At 40.9% G+C, this 22008-nt stretch overlaps 1 protein-coding gene across 1 annotated transcript; it reads left to right on the top strand.

The window, feature by feature from the left end:
* The first annotated feature begins 6302 nt into the window (after positions 1-6302).
* On the top strand, positions 6303-7671 carry LOC110722719. Its single transcript, XM_021902008.1, has 2 exons — positions 6303-7442; positions 7632-7671. The coding sequence occupies exon 1, from the start codon at positions 6450-6452 to the stop codon at positions 7167-7169; it is 720 nt and encodes a 239-aa protein (XP_021757700.1). The 5' UTR covers positions 6303-6449; the 3' UTR covers positions 7170-7442; positions 7632-7671.
* The last annotated feature ends 14337 nt before the right edge of the window (positions 7672-22008 follow it).

The following is a 22008-nucleotide window of genomic DNA, read 5'->3' as shown; positions in this document are numbered from 1 at the left end:
AAATCATTTTATAATAATTTAAAATATCTTTATTCCAATTAAAATTCTTAACAATAATAATTCTCCATATAAACCCAACTAATATATTTTTACATATAAGTAGTCTCTAAATTTGGTATTATTTTTGTAAAAAAAAATGAGGTAATTATTATTAAACAATACTGCTATATATTATTTTAGTCTTCAATAATACTATTAACTTTTTTTATTTCTTTCAATTTTGTTACTTTTGCAATAATGTTTAATTCAATTAAAAATAAAATCATTTTGTTAATATATATATATATACACACACACACAGACACACACACACACACACACTTTATTTTCTATTCTTAAAATTCGTATAAATACTAACGCAGCATGTGCGGGTACTATCCTTAGAATTTTTTTACAAAAAATAAAAATTGTAAAGTCCTCTTTTTTTTTCTAATCAAGTTTAAGTGTCACTAATCTTGACATTGATAGAGTTACTTATATTTATTTTTGAATTAGTATTATGAGTTTAATTTTTTTTTATAAAATTCAATACAACTCTTTATAAAATTTAATAATAACCGTGCATTGCACGGGATTTAAATTAGTTATATACTAAAAAAACACCAGCAATGACATATGTCAAAATCTAATGTTTTCTTAGTTTTTTTTTATTTAAAAAAAAAATCCTTTTATAAAAATTTATATTTTAGGAAATTATTACATACAATAATAATAATTGTCATAGTTAACTGTATAAAATAAGTTGAGATCTTTTACATTCTATAGATGGATATGCAACTACTATAGGTATGTGTTTTGGCAACATATATAATTACTTAAAAAAAAAAAAGCAATATTTGAGAATCTTTTTTTAAGAATATAATCTTCATATACTTGACAAGAATAAATACTAGATTAGGGGGAAAAAAGCCTATATATATAATTTATATGAAGTAAATACTTCTTTGATTAATGGTAAGAAATAAAAAATGATATATCAATTTTATCTTAAATTAAAAATTGAAAATTACTCATACGATCAAAGTCCACTACAAGAAAACGCGTTTTTAGCAATTAATATTGCCAACGTACGTTAAATCGGTCGGTAAAATGAAATATTAGCAAATGATTTTAAAAATGGTCGCTAATTACTGACCGTTTTAAAAATCAGTCATTCGACATAATTTTAAAATACTCATTTGACTAAAGTACTACACAAGTACACAACTATTTTGCATGATATTCAATGTTTAAATTTTTGTAAAGGCATAAATAAGAAGAAATTAACTATATTTTAGTAAAAGTTTGTTCACAATAGTTTTTAGAAATTTTGTAGTTAAATATATTGATAATTTAATAATGTAAATTAATATATATACCGTGCATGCATGGCATGGGACGACCTAACCTATTTTTAATATATTTGCAAACCCCACCATGTTCCACTACTTAGGCAACATGTGATGCACGATTTAGCATAAAGCAAATCATGTTATTTGTCTCATTGATTGTTTATATACAAAAATGATTACTAATTAATAATTTAACACGGACTATGAGAGAGAAAGTAGTGATGATAAGAAATCTGAGATGGAAAAAAAGTTTGTTATATGTCCCTAAAGAGGACAGCGCATATTGTCTATGTGATGCCTGAACAAGATTCATGTGTGCAACAATCTAACAAGCATTAAGCATTGTTACATACGAGGAATTGACAAATAATATGAAAGGAATTCCGCTTAACCTCTTCATTCAACTTCACAGCATATATATAATACAACCCTAGAATAATATTTCCTATTTCTATACAGCACATAAATTAGGAAATATTATCATATCACTAAAGATATTATCACAATATATTATATGATAGAATTAGTTTCCTAATTCTATCTCAACAGGAATACAACACACAATGACATTAACTTGTACAAAATTGTATGCATTTTGATATATAGATGGACAAGCATAGAGTTGCCTCTCATTTGGACTCTTTTTTTTCTTTTCATTTGGACTTGTTATTACACCATAACTTACATTGGGAAAAGGGACAATTTTAGCAACGTGTGGAAAATTGTAGTAAATGTGACATTTCAGGAGCCTATGCTAGCTGTATTCCCATCCAGTCTTCCAATATGTACAAAGTAAAAACAGTTTATGAACCCTTAATTTGTTATCTTTTTTATTTGTTCCATTGAAATAAATATAAATATCAATCATTCTTTCCATTTTTGACTGGCCAGAGTTGATGAGAGAAAATTAGTGAAACCAATTGTATGGCTGAAATTAAAGAGGTACTATTGTACTATATACTAGTAATTGATAATACGCCCTACATAATGTTTTATGCGAGAACAACCAAGTGAAACAACGATTCGCTTGCATTTGTTGTAGACTTTTAGCTAGACTAGAAGAAAAGTAGGAATTAGGAAACCATGCATATATTGATGTTCTTATTTCCTAAGCTATTTGTTACTGATAAGAAGAGAGAAGAAGCTAAGAGAGAGTTACAAGAGAGAAAATTTAGTTACCTAATAAGACAATGAAGCAATTTTCAAGGACATTAAAATTTATAAACGAGACAAAAAAAGGAATAGAGCAAGTATGTCTCGATTTTACTGAATATGTGGTGTGAAATGCATGAATTGTAGGAGTTTTGGATAACAGCAGTGGCTAACGTTTTTTTCTAGTTAGAGCAAACCCCAACCTTGGTCCTAGGCCGTAGCATTATATTGGTATTTGGTACCATAACAAAATTAGTAGAGGACCACTATAATTGCGGCTGAAATTGATACAAACAATTCATTTATGATTGCAACTAAGGGCGGTAATGGAGTGAAGGTACTGCATTTAATAGATAGCATAAGATTTTTTTAGATCCGTTGGGATATCTAATCAATCAATATACTCCGTATTTTGTCTAAAGTTAAAAGTCACTGTTTATAAAATTTTGCCCTAGATCACTAGATACCTCCTCCGTTCTTTTATTATTGCATCATAAGAGATTGACATAAATTTTTTGGTAGTGGAAAAAAGGATGAGAGAGAAAGGTAGAAATACAAAGTTGTCCATGTAATAGTATACACAAAATAAAATGTAAGTGTTGAAAAGCAAGGGTATATTAGGTATTTATAGTGTGAACACAAATAAATCTTTTCCTAAAATGGATATGGTGCAATATTTGTAAAACTTCCTTAAAAGGCAAGTGGTGCAATATTAAAAATCGGAGGACCTCAATTGGAAGTATCTACGCCAATTTTGTAATTTGACAAAGGCATAACCCTTTGTTGATCTCAAAACATGCATACAAATATACAAGTATTAAACATGATATTTCAGACTCGATATCAAATAAGTATCCTCAAAGAAAAAAAACAAACAAACAAAATAAAGTTATTACTCCTGATACGGCTGATAGATACCAAAGTAACTATAATTTTTTTTTAAGGGATTATTCTAACAAATATTTAACGTAATTATAATATAAAGATAGGAAAATATTTTTCATCATTGAAAGTGCGCGGCACATCAATTTAGAAGGGCGGTTGTGTTTTGGGTGAATCCAAGAGGACTAGGAGGTACTAAGCTCGCACGAGGACAACCCGGTTGACTAATCGGGCACGGGGCTCCATTTAAGATATAACACCTACATTCCCAAAGATGAATAAAACTACCAAGGGGCCGCAGCACAATCTGATAGAGTATAAAATATATTTGTGGGCCTCAACCATTAGCTTAAGCTTTTGGTTGAGTTGGTCCACTAACATGGTATCAGAACTTTAGGTTACGATCTAGCTTCCGTAAATTTATTTATTTTATACTCTATCACAATCATCTCCTCGATCACAATCATCTCCTCGAGCTTTCCCTACACTCGTATTTAAATTTACATCGTTATTAAATAAATAAATAAATAAATAACAATGTTAGTTTTACAACTTTTAACCATGAAACTCCTAGCGTCAAAAATAAATAAAACAATGTATTATGGCCTGGAAAGATTAGCTATAAATGTTAAGATCATAATAAGCGAAGAATGTACTATGTAGTATATGCCAATTAATTATGAGCAATGCGGTCCATGCGGATAAGTAATTATGTAAAGTTCTGTAAACTTAGCTATATGCGCTGAGATTATTTTTAGTATAATGTATATGTCGTTTCATTATGAGGAATAATGTACATATGTAAAGTATTAAAGTTCTTGAAGTGGATTGCTAAAAACCGCCAACAAAAATGATCACCACCACCAATATTTGGTGTGACTGAACAATCGTATCCTTACTAATTCACTATCCCTTCATCCTCCCGGCAACCCACAACCCCTTTTGACCGACGACCCAACACACACCCCCTCTATGACAACCCACCACACCCCCCCCCCCACTATGACAACCCACCACCTTCGCTGGCCGGCGAGAAGGTAGTGGTTTTTCTTTCTTTTTTTTATTTTATTTTATTTCAGGCAATCGTGGTATTCGGAGCCTAAAACCGGTTATCGTGCGTAGTAACCGAAACCCAAAATCGGTTATCGTGCGTAGTAACCGAAACCTAAAATCGGTTACCGTGGATGGTAACTGGTTTCGGGCTCCGATTACCACGCACGACAACCGATTTTGGGCTCCGGTTACTGATAAGTCCTATTTTGCACATGTTTTAGGTGGGTATCTAAGCTCATTTTATTACAAAATTAGAGATCTTTGGTGCATATTTGCATTATTTGCTTAAGTTGTGCTCTACTACTCTTCGTTTGTGTGTTTTGATGAATTTCAGGTGATTTATATGCAAATGGAGTATGGTTGGCTAATATTGAGTATAATAATCATGGAGTATGAAAACATATTGCTTAAGAATATCAAATCATGTGTTCGAGACGAACTTGAGTGAAAATGAAGCAAAACGTTGATGAAATACTTGACAAATATGACACCTGTTCACTATTATGCTCATAACTTCTGATATACAAATGATAATGGAGTGATTCAAATTGCATTGGAAAGTAGACTTGAAGACCTTTCCAACGATATATTACACGCCTCAAACAGAGCTCCGGATATGAAGTTATGACTGATTTAAGATGAGTTAAATACAAACTATTTGCTGCAGCCTCTACGTGCCCGATCGGGCATGGTCCGCCCGGTTGGACCGGGCACATAGGAGTTAGATGATTTTTGGTATTTTCGAAGGTAGAAAGCAATTTATGAAGACCGCCCCACGCGCCCGATCGGGCAAGGTCAGCCCGGTTGGACCGGGCACGTGGTGGAAGAAGTGCTACGAAGGAAAGCAACTCCGTACTCTCACCGCCCGATCGGGAGGTGCTTGCCCGGTTGGACCGGGCACAGTTATGCGACACTCCGTATTATTATTTTCTTATTTTTAGGTCATTAAGGGTATAAATACCCCTTGTAATCTTCATTAGAAAGAAGTTTTAAGTTTTCCATTATTCCTCTTTCTCTCTCTAGAGTTCTAGTTTATTACTTTGAAGCAATTTTAATTCTTTCCATTAGATTTGAGCATTGTTTTTCAACAATTTAATTCCTTTCAATTGAAGAATCCTTGGTATTCACTTCTACTTCATTCTCTTTCAATTATAATTGCTTTTCAATTATGTTTTCCATATTCATGATTGTTATTGTTTCTTTCAATATGTGTGAGTAGATTTTCTATTCCAAGATCTAGGGTAGCCCAATTATGATTGATGCATGAATTAAAACTTTAAATTCCCCAATAATAATCCCAATTGACATGCTTAATTGATTGTGTTTATGCCAATACTAGATTAGGAATAATTAGTATTGTTATCATCCCTTTGTTCTTATTGCAACGGAAGTTGGGTATTAACGGGATTAGGTTATTCCAATTAAGGGTTTGAAGATCATCACGGAAGTAGATGATTGAATAATTAGGAATCTAGGCATGGTGTTTAATGTCCCTTATTCGCTTGATTCCACGGAAGTAGGCTTGATAGTTAATTTGGGAAGCCATTGATAACTCGGAAGAGACCTTTGGTATTATTATTAGGGATTGCTTTTCTTCTTGTCAATTGATTTATATATTGGGGGTAGATTTATTAGTTTATCAATCATAATCGTGGTAATGCTTGATCTTGGATGCTTTAGTTTATTGATTAATATTTCCTCTAGTTAATTGTGTTATTTAATATATTAGTTGATTATTATCATCCATTATTGATTGGTGACGTGCTTAGTGATTAATTGAGTCTGATTAATTGAATGAACCATAGTCTCTTGGGATTCGATCCTTACTTGCCCTACTACACAGTTAGAAGGAATAGTTAGGTTATTTTTGTTAGGTACGCGATAAGCCTATCAAATTTTGGCGCCGTTGCCGGGGACTAACGGTTTTCATCTAATTATTTGTGATTCGTTTTTGCTAAGATTTTGGTTTGTTGCTTTGGCTATTATTAACTTCTTTTTCTCTTATGAGTTGATGATATACATGCCTTGGAGATGGATGATTTATTGTCACGTCTTGCATCTGGCCATTGTTCTTGTTATTATCTTTATCATGAAAACCCTGATTGCCCTTATAGTGAGTATTTTGTTCGAGCTCCGGATGATTTTAGAATCTTTCCATTCATATATGATTATTCTAAAAAACGGTTTGTTCTAAATGAAATTTATTGGAGGATTCATGATGAATATTATCATAATTTGTATAATACGTCGGAGGAAGAATCATTTGTTGAAAAACCGATGGTTAAAGAGTCATTGGTTATAGAATCAGTGGTTGAGGTATCATTGGTTCCAATAGAAGAAGAATCATTAGTTGTAGAACCATTGGTTGAAAAGTCATTGGTTGTAGAACCAATGGTTGAAAATTCTTTTTCTTTTGCTAATGAACTTATTCGTGAGCGTAAAATAATAGAGACGTTATTGGGTGATGATAAAGAACAAGACTACCTCCATGTTCGTTCTATTAATTCTAAATTTTTAGCGGAGGAAGCAGAAGGTTGTGGTGTATCTTCATCTTTTTCTTTTGATTTTTCTTTTTACCTTGAGTTATCTTTGTGTGCTCCTAATCTTTTCTATGTAAGGATTACTGTGCTTGCAATTGAGCCCTATATAGTGCTTAATGAAATGTTTGCAGGAGCGTATGATAAGTTACTCAAGGCGTTAAATTCTTCTGATGGAAGGAGAATGGTCAAGCTTAAGACCTTGATAAACTAGCGCTTTGCGGGAGGCAACCCGTATTTCATTATTTTTATTTTAGTCTTTTCTAATTTTTGTGTGTTTTCATTTTTCTTTGATTCTTAGAGAGGTAAGGAGAGTACATCTTATGCTTGTGGGAGTTCTCTTGGTGCAGATTTTGATCTAAAAGGCTGATTTAAAAGGAGAAGAATTCGCTGGACTGCGTTCGAGTTCGATCAGGAAGAGCTCGCCCGATCGGGCGCGCGTATGGATCAGCAAAACTGCTCAATTTCGACAGGCCATAACTTTCTGGTTAATTATCGGATTTTTTTTATGTGACCTATCGTTGGAAAGATCTTTAAGTATACTTTCCAATGCAATTAGAATCACTGCATTATATTTTATACATCAAAAGTTATGATCAAAACAGTGCACATGACTCAATTTTATTCTTTTTCCCACTAACACTTTGTTTCGTTTTTGCTCAATTTTGTTCCAAAGAGATGCATTGCAATCCTCGAGGCTTTGGTGACATTATTTTGGGTGATGATGAAGATGAGGTTTGACTACAAGTTTCCCTTTAAGACAATGAGGACATTGTCTGATTTAGCTTGGGGGGAAGTTCTTGTGTACACAAGGTACATCTTTCACTCTCTCTTTCTACTTTAGTGTGTTTTCACTAGCAGTAAGGTTTAATGCTTTCTTCTGGAAAAAGAAATGAAAAATAAAAGAATCATGATAATGAACGGCCAACGGCCATTGAACTACTTCCCTGTGCCCCTATCCTTTATGCCAAAAGGTTTTGATTTATTTTCGATTGAAAGACTTGCATAGTGGACTAAAAGATCATGATTTGACCTTGAATTTGTTGATCCCTAGTAGGAGTCAAGGTTATTTAACTATGTATGATTCAGGAGCTTGACTGTGTTAACCGTGAGGCTTGAGCCTTATATATTCATTCTTGTGTGTGTTTAGTTCCTGGTGTAGCATTGATCTTAGTTTTGACTTTAGACTCTTAGTAGTGTGTCGTAATGCATTGCACGTGCACATTGAAATGACGAAGGCCATGTTCATTAGGTAGCCTCCAGACAAAATTAGAACATCAGTTCCCTTCTTGCTTACCCATGTTGTAGCTTGACTATATTTTTCATTAACTCCACAAAAATTACCCCTTGGCCCCAATTTGATTACTTTTCCCAAGTCTAGCTTGGGGGAGCTATTTTATGCGGTATTTTTGCGTGATTCTGTTTCAAGTTGCAATTGATGCGAAAATATTGAAAAGAAAAGGAAGAAGAAGAGAAAAAGTGAGAAAAGGAGGTTTGATTGAATTACTTGAAAAAAAAAAGTAACATTTCTTGAAAAAGAAAGAGAGAAATAAAGAAAAGAAAGAAAAATATTTGGAAAAAGTTTCAAATGAAAAATTGTTGGATTGAAATAAAAAAAATAAAAAGATAAAAAAAAAAAAAATAAAGAAATGAAGCAAACAAGTAAAAGAAGGTTGAAGAGTTGAGAATGTAGGTGGATGAGATGATGGTTGTGTTTTCATTGTAATTGGGTTTGTGTTTCATTGATCGAAGTTGATGAATCGAGGTGTGACTCATCGCATTTGATAGTTCCCCCCGGTTAGACTATTATAGCTCTCATTCCCCAAATTATTGTCCTACCCATTCTTATTCCCGACCTACGTTACAAGCTTCACAAAGTCCTTCCGATCTTCGTGCATAGCATTGCGTTCATGTGAATTGAGTCTTTTGTCAAAATGCTGGAGTATATGTTGCATTTCAAGTCGACATTGACTAGGTTGAGCGTTATTATAACCCTCTAAACACGCGAGTGTTGTGAGATGGGGGGATTGCATTGTTGGTGGGGATGGTGAGAGATCGAGCTCATTTTTAGCTCGCCACATAAAAAGTGTGTTGAGTGACCACCGATGTGAGATACTCTAGTCTTCGATTCTTGAATTATAAATGGTTGGTCTCATTTGACGATTAATTAGGTGGATCGACGGTTTGAGTAATTTGATTGGTTGATTAGGATGCATGCTCGTTTGATTTCGATTTTGAATCCTTGTTTGATTTTGCATTATGGGGTGAAGCATGTTGTTTGGTTGTTGATTGTTGTTGATTATTGTTAATTGTCTTGCTTGAGGACAAGCAAGAGTTTAGCTTGGGGGAATTTGATAAGTCCTATTTTGCACATGTTTTAGGTGGGTATCTAAGCTCATTTTATTACAAAATTAGAGATCTTTGGTGCATATTTGCATTATTTGCTTAAGTTGTGCTCTACTACTCTTCGTTTGTGTGTTTTGATGAATTTCAGGTGATTTATATGCAAATGGAGTATGGTTGGCTAATATTGAGTATAATAATCATGGAGTATGAAAACATATTGCTTAAGAATATCAAATCATGTGTTCGAGACGAACTTGAGTGAAAATGAAGCAAAACGTTGATGAAATACTTGACAAATATGACACCTGTTCACTATTATGCTCATAACTTCTGATATACAAATGATAATGGAGTGATTCAAATTGCATTGGAAAGTAGACTTGAAGACCTTTCCAACGATATATTACACGCCTCAAACAGAGCTCCGGATATGAAGTTATGACTGATTTAAGATGAGTTAAATACAAACTATTTGCTGCAGCCTCTACGTGCCCGATCGGGCATGGTCCGCCCGGTTGGACCGGGCACATAGGAGTTAGATGATTTTTGGTATTTTCGAAGGTAGAAAGCAATTTATGAAGACCGCCCCACGCGCCCGATCGGGCAAGGTCAGCCCGGTTGGACCGGGCACGTGGTGGAAGAAGTGCTACGAAGGAAAGCAACTCCGTACTCTCACCGCCCGATCGGGAGGTGCTTGCCCGGTTGGACCGGGCACAGTTATGCGACACTCCGTATTATTATTTTCTTATTTTTAGGTCATTAAGGGTATAAATACCCCTTGTAATCTTCATTAGAAAGAAGTTTTAAGTTTTCCATTATTCCTCTTTCTCTCTCTAGAGTTCTAGTTTATTACTTTGAAGCAATTTTAATTCTTTCCATTAGATTTGAGCATTGTTTTTCAACAATTTAATTCCTTTCAATTGAAGAATCCTTGGTATTCACTTCTACTTCATTCTCTTTCAATTATAATTGCTTTTCAATTATGTTTTCCATATTCATGATTGTTATTGTTTCTTTCAATATGTGTGAGTAGATTTTCTATTCCAAGATCTAGGGTAGCCCAATTATGATTGATGCATGAATTAAAACTTTAAATTCCCCAATAATAATCCCAATTGACATGCTTAATTGATTGTGTTTATGCCAATACTAGATTAGGAATAATTAGTATTGTTATCATCCCTTTGTTCTTATTGCAACGGAAGTTGGGTATTAACGGGATTAGGTTATTCCAATTAAGGGTTTGAAGATCATCACGGAAGTAGATGATTGAATAATTAGGAATCTAGGCATGGTGTTTAATGTCCCTTATTCGCTTGATTCCACGGAAGTAGGCTTGATAGTTAATTTGGGAAGCCATTGATAACTCGGAAGAGACCTTTGGTATTATTATTAGGGATTGCTTTTCTTCTTGTCAATTGATTTATATATTGGGGGTAGATTTATTAGTTTATCAATCATAATCGTGGTAATGCTTGATCTTGGATGCTTTAGTTTATTGATTAATATTTCCTCTAGTTAATTGTGTTATTTAATATATTAGTTGATTATTATCATCCATTATTGATTGGTGACGTGCTTAGTGATTAATTGAGTCTGATTAATTGAATGAACCATAGTCTCTTGGGATTCGATCCTTACTTGCCCTACTACACAGTTAGAAGGAATAGTTAGGTTATTTTTGTTAGGTACGCGATAAGCCTATCAGTTACCGTGCACCTTAACCGATTCTATGATAATCGGAGCCCAAAACCTGTTACCACGCACGGTAACCGGTTTTGGGCTCCGGTTACCATGTACGGTAACCAATTTTGGGCTCCAGTTACCACACACGGTAATTGATTTTGTGCTTTGGTTACCGCGGTTGCCTTAAATAAAAATAAAGTAAAAAGAGATAGAGAAGGTGGTGGGTCATCGGTCAGGGTGGCAGTGGCGCTGATCGTCATCGGCCAGTCTGGTGGTGGTAGTGGTGTTAGTCATTAATTAGGGTGGTGGTGTCAAGGTGTTAGTGATTTGTGACAAGAGGGGAGATAGTAGTGAAGTACTAAGGACATGATTGCCCATTCACACTAAATGTTGGCGGCTTTGATCATTTTGGATGGCCATAATGTACATACTAGTTTAAAATCTCATACAATGCACGCTTGTTAAATATTTTTGAAATAATATTACAAAATATAAAGTATATAAAGATATTTAGAAATATTTCATTTGGGTATTTACATAATATGATTGTCAATATGGAAATTAAAGAAAATATCATAAGGTATAAATAGTTTACTTAAAGATTTTGTCAAAAAAAAATCGAATTTTTTTTTACAAGGTAATTAATAACAAGTGTCATAAAAGAATTTGTTTTTTTAGTCTAGGTTAATAGATAAATATGTCAATTAATTATGAGCAATAAATGTATGTGCATATGTAAAGTTCTTGAATCATGGAACTATTAGCCATATATATATGTGAAAATTATTTTGAGCATAATAATGTATATACATGTCAATTCAATGCGAGCTAGGCAATAATATGTGTTTCGGGTGAAAACAATGGGACCTTGCCGAAGGTCCAATAAAGTGGATGAAGACTAATCCGGTCCAAATGATGTTGGGCCGAAGATTTCCTGCACAACAAACACACGTAAACTGGCATCGGGGGTGGATCCGAGGAAGGCCCCTCCGATGCCGAAGTCAAACAGTGTTTAGAGAGAAAGCTATGCAAGAGAGTTAATGCTTGAGGCTTTAAATGTGAATGAATCATAAATGGTCAGATTGAAGGCTTTTATACCTTAGCATGACAAAAGGAGGAGGATGACTGGGCCGGACGTAGTTATGGGCTGACCATGACAACTTGGGCCGCTGACTTTATGCTGACTTGGCTTAATGGAGGCTTAGGACTTGACCTTGGAATATAGAATCATTTAATGATTAGGCCCAATTGGCTTAACTGGACCCAAACAACTTGCCCCCCAGACCCGATTTGGAAGGATGACGGGTCGAGTTTGAATCCAATAAAAATGGAGGGAAGTAAATGATTTAATTAAATCAAAAGATTTAAATTTTAAACAGTCATTAACTAAATAACTGTAATTAGGATAATTAGTGGGGAAGTTGAGTGGATAATGGGCGGTTAATTAAGAAAGAGAGAGTTTAACGGTTACTTAAGGAGGTTTTTAAGAGAAATTAAGCATTCTGACTTTCGAAATTCCCATTTTCTGGAAATATAAAACCAAATTCGCCATTTCTCTCCTCATTTCTACACCAATTCACTTTCGAACTCTTTAAAAGTCCATTGTTTCCGCTTCGAAACTTCACTCCACACCCGAAATCAAAGCTTGACGCTCAACCCGTTGCTTCGACCCACTGAATCGGCGAGTTTTGATTCCCTAAAGGTAATTTTCTTCGAATTTCCCTTGATTTTCTTAGTTTTTCCAAAGAATTCCTCTTTTCCCAATTTCCTTTCTCGCGAATTCATTAATGGCTCGCTTAAGAGGTCGCCAGACTGGAAGACGAGGTCAGGCCAGGGACCCTAGGGTCCGCGCCGACGTATGGAACGGGGAGCGCATCGAGTAAGACTCGGAAAGGGGGATTCCGGCTGTCCCCTTGAACGCGGCTGCCCCTCAGCAGGGTGCCGAGGCTGGGGTTGCTGAATAGGAGGAAGATCTGCCTCCTGTGCTTTGGGATTTGCTACCTGGGCATGTTGAAAGGCAAAATGTCGAAGCCCAGAGAGCTATGAGGGACAATACCCCTTATTATTGGTGGGTTAGGCACGCCGAAGCTTATCAGTTTGCCGAACAAATTGAGTTGCACTATGGCATCTTTGAGGAAGACGGGTATTGGTGCCGAATGCCTTCACCTACTGACAAAATTCATCGCCCTCCCCCTGGGTACGTGGGGGTATATACTCGGCAACTACAGTATGGGCTTCGGTTCCCTTTAGATCCCTTCTTCAGGGACATTTTGATAAAGTACAGGATCTCCCTGTGCCAGTTGACACCCGTCAGTATTCGGCGGGTGATGACCTATCTATGGGTATGCCGGTTCTTTGCTGTTGAACCGAACTTGCACTGTTTCCGAAGGATGCATCAGCTGGTGCAGAATACCCAAAGTGTATACGGTCACCACGGGGCTGGCTGGTGGCGAATCGAGAGCCATCCACAATACCTGACAATGTGGCCGAATGACTCTTCGGATAAGGACTGGAGAGGCTAGTGGATCTGGGTAAGGGCTCCTGCTGATCCGGAGCACCCACATTTTTTCGCCCCCCCTCCCCCGTTACCTCTCCAGCCCCAATCCGAACATGCAGGACCTGGGTCCCGAAGACTCTGATGTCGCTAGCTACCCCAGCTACGAACAGATGAACTTCTTCGGGAAGCAGAAAAATCCTGGTGGGACTGGCCGAATGAAGTTCATCCCCACCCGATGGCTTCCAGATAACCACTACGTCTTCCAAGAGAAGATGTTGGCAGTTGTCGGCCTCAGCCGAAAGCACAGAGGCGGTAAGTACCTTCGGCTGGGGCCGAGGACTTTATTTTGTTATTGCTTCATTTGCTTTGTCTATATCTTAAGGCTAACCTTCAACTTCTCCTTTCAGAGTTGAGCGAGGCTACCTCTGAAATCGACTACGATCGGCTAGGAGTAAACGCTGAAAGGGTCATCTTAGACCGAGCTCCAGCAATTACTGCTCCGAAGGATCGTCCGCTGCACCTACACTCGACGGGCCTTCAGATGGAGGCTGCTGCAGATTATCTGAAGCAGAAGCCTTGGTGGGAGAAGCAGGATCCTCTGAGGCCCCTGCTAGCCGAAGAAGTACTCGCCGCTCAGGCTGCTGCAGAAGTGACTAGAGCCATCAACTCCCTAGAAAGGGGTGAAGGGACCTCTGGTGCTGCCAAGGCTCGGCTGAGGACTTTGGTAAGGCTTTCAGCACTTACTTTTTCTTTTTCTTATTCCTTTTTTTTTTACTGATCCCTCCTTGCCCCCCCACTTCTGCAGTCTGAGGAAGAGGGCAGAAGGAGAGAAGGGAAGGCTCCAATATCGTCAGACGACTTTTCAGAACTTGATTCTTCGGATTCTGACGATATGGACGACCAGCCTCTGGAGCAGGGAAGAGAAGAAGGACGGGCCCAGCTGTTATGGGTCCGGGAGACTTCACGCTGAGGCCGATGCTTGGTGTAGTAATAAGGGAACCTGCTGCTAGCCGAGGCAGGGTTCCAAGAGGTACAAGGGGTCCTCCGCCCTCGGCTCAGCCACCACCGCCGAGGACCCCTCCACCACCTCCTACTGCTGACATGGAGGTGGACCAGCGGACTCCTGATCCCAAGGAGGGGGTTCCTGAAGCGGTTTCCAACAAGGGGAGTGCTGCTGAGCTCCCTGAGGTTGAAGTTGTTGAAGTAGCCGAAGAGGCGGCTACTGCTGAAGACGAGGCCCCTAGGAGCTTCACTGCTGAGATTCAGCGGAAGGTTGACGCCTTGACAAGTCAACCTCTCGGCGAGGATGAAGGGGTCCAGGCTGGAGGGGACCGTGCTGAAGGAGGGGCAACGACTGAGCCCGAGAAAGCGGACGAAGTTCTATCGACTTCGTTCCCCTCTTTCAAGTCTTTTCAGTATAGGGACATGGGGTTCTCAGCCAAGAAGTGTTCTATCCCAGATGGCGTTAGGGCCGAAATCTGGGGGAGACACAGGGAAAGTGCTGAAGCTTACTTCGGTGGTTGCTCCGAATTATCTGAAATGGAGCAAGTCCGAGAGTGGTCTGTTCGGGCAACCGCTGGAATTGCCGAACCCGGTCCCTCAGTACCAGATCCAGCTAGAGACAACCAGAGGCTGCTGATGCAGGTATGTAATAAGATTCTACACCTTCAGCATTTCTAGTTTGCTCCACTTGCTTGTAACTTTTATTAACTTAAATTCGATTCTGGTTTTGCAGGTTGTCTACAACCATACCCTGACCTGTGAGATGATTGACACGCTCCAGGGAAGGGTAGACATTGCTAAGACAGAGGCAAAGCTTGCCCAGCTGAAGCAGGAGAAAGCCGAGCACAGGGCTAAGGTCGTGATCGACTCCTTCAACACCTTCTGCGATGAAATGGAGAAGGATGTCTTGCCTCAAATAGATGAGGGTGAGGCCCTGCTCAAGGCTTTCGGCGCGGCTGACGTTCCCAGCCTCAAAGCCAAGATCTAGCACAAAATCGACACTGAGGTTAAATCTCAAGTGCTGGCCTGAGAAGAGATATCTCGGCAGAAGCTCAAGATCTTGGAGGCTGACGCCAAACAACACCGCCAAGTCTGTGAAATGAGGGAGAAGGATCTGGTCGAGGCTGGGATTCAGCTAGAGTCTCAGCGGCAGAGCATCACCAGCCTGGAGGTTCAGCTGAAGAACCAGGAGGAAGATATTTCCCAGGCCCGAGACAAGGCTGAGCAGAGGCTTGCTGATGCCGAGACTCAGTTGAAGGAGCAGCGAGAGTCCTCCCAGAAAGCCTTGGAAGAGGTGCAGAAGAAGCTGGCCGATGCTGAGGCTTAGCTAGCCTTCAGGGTTTACACCCAGGAGGAGTATTCGACTGCCTACCTCAATGGCTATGGGGTGGCTCGGAGACTGGCTCTTCATGCTGCGCCTGATCTGGACTGGTATCAACGCGAGATCTGGGCTGAAGACCCCAAGGATCCTCATATGCAGCAAGCCAGTCAGGCTGAGGTTGATCTGCTGGCCCGCCTCTAGGCCGAGGATGCTGAGATCAAGGAGGCTGAGATGAAAGAAGCTGAGATGAAGGAAGCTGAAGTCCAGGCTTCAGTTCAACCTGCCTCTTCTGCAGCTGGGGCTGATGCCGCGCTGGACTCCACCCTCGCTGGGATGCCTGATCCTCCAGCTGAAGCCTAGGGACTCGAGCAGTCGTCTTCAGAATCTTGCGGATCAACATGCTCTTAAAGTGATGGATGCCGCTTCTGACTGTTTTTTTGCCTTTGTTTTTGCTTCAGCTTGCCTCAGTGTACAAACTTATTTACTTTTTGCCTTGTACGCATTTCGGCAGCTGTTATTTTCCGCTTGTGGGCAGCTGCCGATATTATCTTTTAGTTTGATTAAACACTTATGTTTGTAGCTCGTAATCCGAGCATGATTTCGTATTTATAAATTAAATATTTCCCTCATATTGCCTTGCTTTGAACTTGCATTGATTGATTTTTTATTTTTTTTGTTAAGTACAAAGCTTCAGCTTAGAGGTCTCAGCTGAGGCAGTCTGCACCTGTTGTGCTTCTTGCCCCCCTAGAGATTTGAAGACTTGCTCTTCAGATTTCTGAGATCATTATTGCTTTCCTTGCCTATTTTCTAGCAGTTTATGATTTTGCTCTTGATTTTCTGTCTATCTTAAAAATGGATATCTCAAACACAGGGCTAACCGAAGGCAGTGTTTCAAATAATGGCTATATGGGATACAAGGCTCAGTTAAGGCAATATCCTAGATTTTTCCATAGACTCATTGCCTTGTAGAACAAGTCTTACTGAGGTTTTCACCCCAGCTGAAAGACCAGAGTTCTTTAAAAAAAGCGAGTTTATCGGCATTCCAAAACCTCGTGCTCTGAGGGCGAAGGTTTCGGACAGGACCGAAGGAAACCCTTAAAGAGTAGATAGCATAAAGAAAAAGTGGGAAAGTAAATATTGCAAATGTTTGTAGAAAATAGTGGCTCTGAGGCCTTTCATTAATAATTCAAAATGTACTTACAAAGATTGTTCTGCCCCGAAGGGTTTACACATGATATTTTTTAAGTACATCAGTATTCCAGTGATTTTTCAGCTCAGTTCCATCCAATTGCCGAAGCCGGTATGTTCCTGGCTGAAGCTCATCATAGATTTCATAGGGTCCCTCCCAAGCAGCTGAGAATTTCCCATGAATTCGGTTTTTTTGTACTGCAGTAGCATTCCGAAGGACAAGGTCTCCAATTTTGAGAGGCCTTGCCTGAACTCTTCGGTTGTAAAATTTGCTGATTCTCTGCTTGTATGCAGCCATTCTGACTCGAGCCGAGTCTCTTACTTTGTCAAGGAAATCGAGAGATTCCTTCATAAGTTGCTCATTCTCGGCCGAGAAGTGGTGCACCCGCAGGATTTCAGTGCCAATTTCCACTGGGAGAACGGCTTTGGCGCCATACACCAATTCAAAGGGTGAATGGCCCGTTGCCTATTTTTTCGGTTGTCCGAAGGGACCGGAGAGTTCCTGGGAGCTCCTCCCGCCACTTGAACTTTTGATCCTCCACCCTCTTTTTGAGGGCATTTAGGATCTGTTTATTTGCAGCTTCGGCTTGTCCATTACTTTGCGGGTGGCATACCGCTGAATATGCCAGCTTGATGCCAAACTAATCTGTATACCGCTTCAGCGGCAGATTATCGAATTGCCTTCCATGATCAAAGACAAATACTTTCGGGATGCCGAAACGAGTGATGATATTCTACCAGATAAATTTCCTGACAGTTTGCTCTGTAATGTTCGAGGCTGCTTCGGCCTCAATCCATTTGCTGAAATAGTCAACACCGACTATCAGCCATTTTTTCTAGTATGCGGCATCTGGAAATGGGCCAAGGATATCCAACCCCCATTGAGCAAATGGAAGTGGACTCAGCACAGGCTGAAGCTCCTGGCTGGCTGATGGATGACTAGTGCGAACTTTTGACATTTTTCACATTTTCTTACCAGCTCCTTAGCGTCTGAGATCATGGTGGGCCAGTAGTACCCTGCGCTTAATGCTTTGTGGGCTAAGGTCCTTCCCCTAATGTGGTTCCCACATATGCCAAGGTGGATTTCCCGAAGGATATAATCTGCATCTAAGGGCCCCACGCATTTCAGCAACGGGGCTGAGAAGGATTTCTTCAGCAGCTCTCCCTTAAAGACAACGAACCTTGAACCGGTTCGCTTCAACTTGGAGGCCAAAATTTTGTCTTCGGGAATTTCTCCCCGAAGCTTGAAAGCTAAGATGGGATCCATCCAGCTTGGTTCCTGGTCAACGCAGCACACTTCAGGTGCTTCGTCGACACTTCTTTCTCGGCGCACCTCCACATAAACTGATCGGTTCAGCTCAGTGAGAGTTGAACTAGCAAGTTTGGAGAGTGCATCGGCTTGAGCATTCTGACCCCTTAGGATCAGCTGAACTTCGAAAGTTCTCAGCTTTGCAATAACTGATTTGATCTTGGCAAGGTAGGATATCATCGAGGGCTCTTTGGCCTCGTAACTGCCACCAATCTGATATGCAACTAGCTGAGAGTCTGTTTTCAGACAAACATGTTCGGCTTCCAGCGAGATGCACAATTCTAGGCCGGCAATTGCCGCCTCATATTCGGCCTCGTTATTCGAAGCTTTGAATGAAAATTTTAGTGCATACTTGAAGGACTTGCCTTCAGGAGAGGTTATAACCACCCCTGCCCCCGAACCATTCACGGTGGAGGATCCATCCGTGAACACGGTCCAGGTTTTCTTTTCATCATCTAGCGTTTCCTGGTACGAGCATTCGGCCAGGAAGTCCGCCAGAGCTTGAGCTTTTATGGCTGCTCTCGGCTGGTAGCTGATGCTGAACTCTATGAGCTCGAAAGCCCATTTGGCCAGCCTACCAGTTTTTTCAACTTTGCCGAGAACCTTTTCCAGCGGCTGATAAGTCAAAACCACTATCTGATGACAACCAAAATAGGGTCTTAACTTCCGAGCAACTACCACCACTGCATAAGCAACTTTTTCGAGTAAGGGGTAGCGGGTCTCGGCATCCGTCAGAGTGTGACTGACGAAGTAGATCGGTTGCTGAACCTTATTTTCCTCCCTTAGCAGCACTGCACTGATGGTGGCTGGGCTGACAGCCACGTACAAGTACAGGGACTCTCCCTCTACTGGGCTAGACAGCGTTGGGAGCTGAGCCAGGTGCTCCCGAAGCTGCTTGAAGGTTCCTTTTTGCTCGTCCTCCCAGACGAGCTCTTTTGTTTTCGGGAGTTTCAAGGCTTTGAAGAAAGGTAACCCCTTATTCGAGGCCCTGAAGATGAACCTCGAAAGGGATGCCATTCTTCCGGTGAGCCACTGAACGTCCCTCTTTGTTTTCGGCTCGGGAAGATCGAGCGATGCCTGCACCTTGGCGGGATTGGCATCAATCCCTCTTCTGCTGACCATGAACCCAAGGAATTTCCCTGACTTCACGCCGAAGACACACTTCTTCGGATTCAGCTTCATCTGGTGCTTTCTTAGGGTGGCAAAAGTTTCTGCCAAGTCCTTAACATGGTCTTCGTCTTTTATGCTTTTGACGATTGAATCGTCAACGTAAACTTCCATGTTTCGGCCCTTTTGCTCGGCGAAAACTTGGTCCACCAGCCTTTGATATGTTTCCCCCGTATTTTTCAATCCGAAGAGCATCATTCTGTAATTGTACACCCCGGCTTTCGTGACGAATGTCGTCTTTGCTCGGTCGTCAGGGTGCATGAAGATCTGACGATACCCAGAAAATGCGTCCATGAAACTAAGCAAGGCATGGCCACTTGTCAAGTCGACTAGCTGATCGATCCTCGGCAAGGGATAGAAATCCTTCGGACATGCCTTATTTAGGTCCGTGAAGTCAACGCACATTCTCCAGTTGTCATTTGCCTTCTGAACCATCACCACATTGGCCAGCCATTCTGGATACTGACAGGGTTCGATGAAGCCTGCATCCAGTAACTTTTTGACCTCGGCTGCGATGTCTCGGTTCTTGTTTGCGGAGTAATTCCGCTTCTTTTGCTTAACTGGCCGACACGTTGGGTCGACGTTAAGCTTATGGGAGATGAGGCCTCGACTTATCCCGGGCATGTCAGCTGCCGAGAAAGCAAACACATCTTGGTTGTCCCGAAGGAGTTGGATGAGCTCAACGCGGACTTTTGGATCAAGATCCAACCCGATTGTAACGCAATTTTCGGCGTCTCCTTCGGTCAACTCGACTGTTTCGATCTGCTGGTCCAGCTCCATTGCCGTGGGGCTGGACTCTTCGTTTTCTGGCCTGATGTCTACGTCAGCAGGGGTCCCAGATTTTTTCTTCTTCGACTGGCTCTCTGAGTCTTTCGGCTCTGACGATGAGCTAGCCTTTTCTTTTCCTGACCCTTTTTCTTTGGCCAGGTCTCCTTGAGCCGAAGCACTTAGGCCTTTCGGCTTCTTCGCGCTTGGCTGCCTGTCTTTCTCCTCCTCATCCTCGTCGTCATCTTTTGAATGACTAGTGGATGGCTTGAGGTAGTTGCACCTTTGGGCCTCCTTTTGGCTGCCCTCGATCCTTTCAGGGTAGCCGGCATCCAAGACATAGATCATCAGCTGATGGTATGTTGAGACTACCCCTTGGATCTCGTGAATAATGGGTCTCCCCATGATCACATTGTACACTGAAGGAGCGTTAATGACTAGAAATTCGGTCATGACGTTCCTGGCTGCTTCATCACAGCCGATGGTGACAGGAAGTGTTACCTTCCCGTCTGGGTAAGTCGAAGCCCCATTAAACCCGGATACCGGGTAGGGTACCGGCGTGAGGTGCTTGGGCTTCAGCTTAATTTGATTGTAGGCCTTTCGGAACAGAATGTTTGCCCCGCTGCCACCATCAACAAGAACCTTGCTGACGTCGTGGTTGGCCACCGTGGCGATAATCACCAACGGATCCTCGTGAGGGTACGTCACCCCCCGGCAGTCGGCGGATGTGAACGTCATGTTCGGCACCGGCGACTGGGGAGGCTGAATGCTGGCATTGTTCACCTGATGGGTCAGAGCCCTAAGGTGACGTTTGTGCTCCCTCCGAGAACATACTCCTCCCGAGATAACGTTAATTGGAGGAAATTTTCCCTCCGCATTTTTGTTGTTCTTTCGGGGGAAGTAGAGTTCTTGCCAAGAGTCCTTTTCGGATTTCTCAGCCTCTTTTTTCTCGCGGTGATCCGCGATGTATTTTTTCAAGTATCCCTTCCGAACCATATCTTCGATTTGGTCCTTCAGCTGGATACACTCTTCAGTGTTGTGTCCTGGTGATTCGTGGAACTCACACCACTGATTTTTATTTTTGTGCTGATACCACTCAGGGAGTGATCTCGGCTTCCTATAACTCTGCTCTTCCTTCGTCACGCTGTAGATCTTAGCGCGCGGGAGGATCAGCGGAGTATAGGATTCATATCTGCTTGTGAAAGGGACATATTTTTCTTTCTTCGGCTCATTTACCGAAGATTGCTCCGAGGCTTTTGCCTTTCCTTTCCCCTTCTGGCCTTGGCCTTCAGACGATTGTTTTTGCTTCCCACCCCCAGATTGGGGTTGGGATTTTGTTTTGTTCCACTCTTCGGCTCGGATGAATTTATCCGAGGTGCTCAGAGCCTCCTCCAGGGTTTGCGGGGTGTGCATGACCATGAATTCAAGGAACTTCCCGGGCTGAAGGCCATTCTGCATTGCAAAAACGGCCAGTCCCTGGTCCAGCTGAGAAACGCTGGACGACTCGTTGCTGAAACGAGTCAAGTAGTCTCGAAGACTCTCGGTCTCCCCTTGCTGCAAGCCTATGAGCTCTGCAGTGGTCTTCTCTCGGCGGTTTGCCGTGGAGAATTTGCTCTTGAACTTGGTGGACAGGTCGTCCCACCCCGTTATAGAGCCTTCCTTTACTCCCTTGGAGATCCACGCTTGCGCGACCCCCTTGAGAGTGGTGGGAAAATATTTGCACCAGGTCGCTTCGGACCTGGGCAAAGATGCATTGCCCCTCGTAAGAGGCA

Source organism: Chenopodium quinoa, unplaced genomic scaffold (genome assembly GCF_001683475.1).
Source record: "Chenopodium quinoa cultivar QQ74 unplaced genomic scaffold, ASM168347v1, whole genome shotgun sequence".
Taxonomy (NCBI): domain Eukaryota; kingdom Viridiplantae; phylum Streptophyta; class Magnoliopsida; order Caryophyllales; family Amaranthaceae; genus Chenopodium; species Chenopodium quinoa.
Note: the sequence above shows the minus strand (reverse complement) of the source record. Positions and strands in the feature narration are given on the sequence as shown.

What these genes read in the sequence shown, in the direction of transcription:
- LOC110722719 (XM_021902008.1), top strand. Translation starts at nt 6,450, where the DNA reads ATGGATGATTTATTGTCACGTCTTGCATCTGGCCATTGTTCTTGTTAT.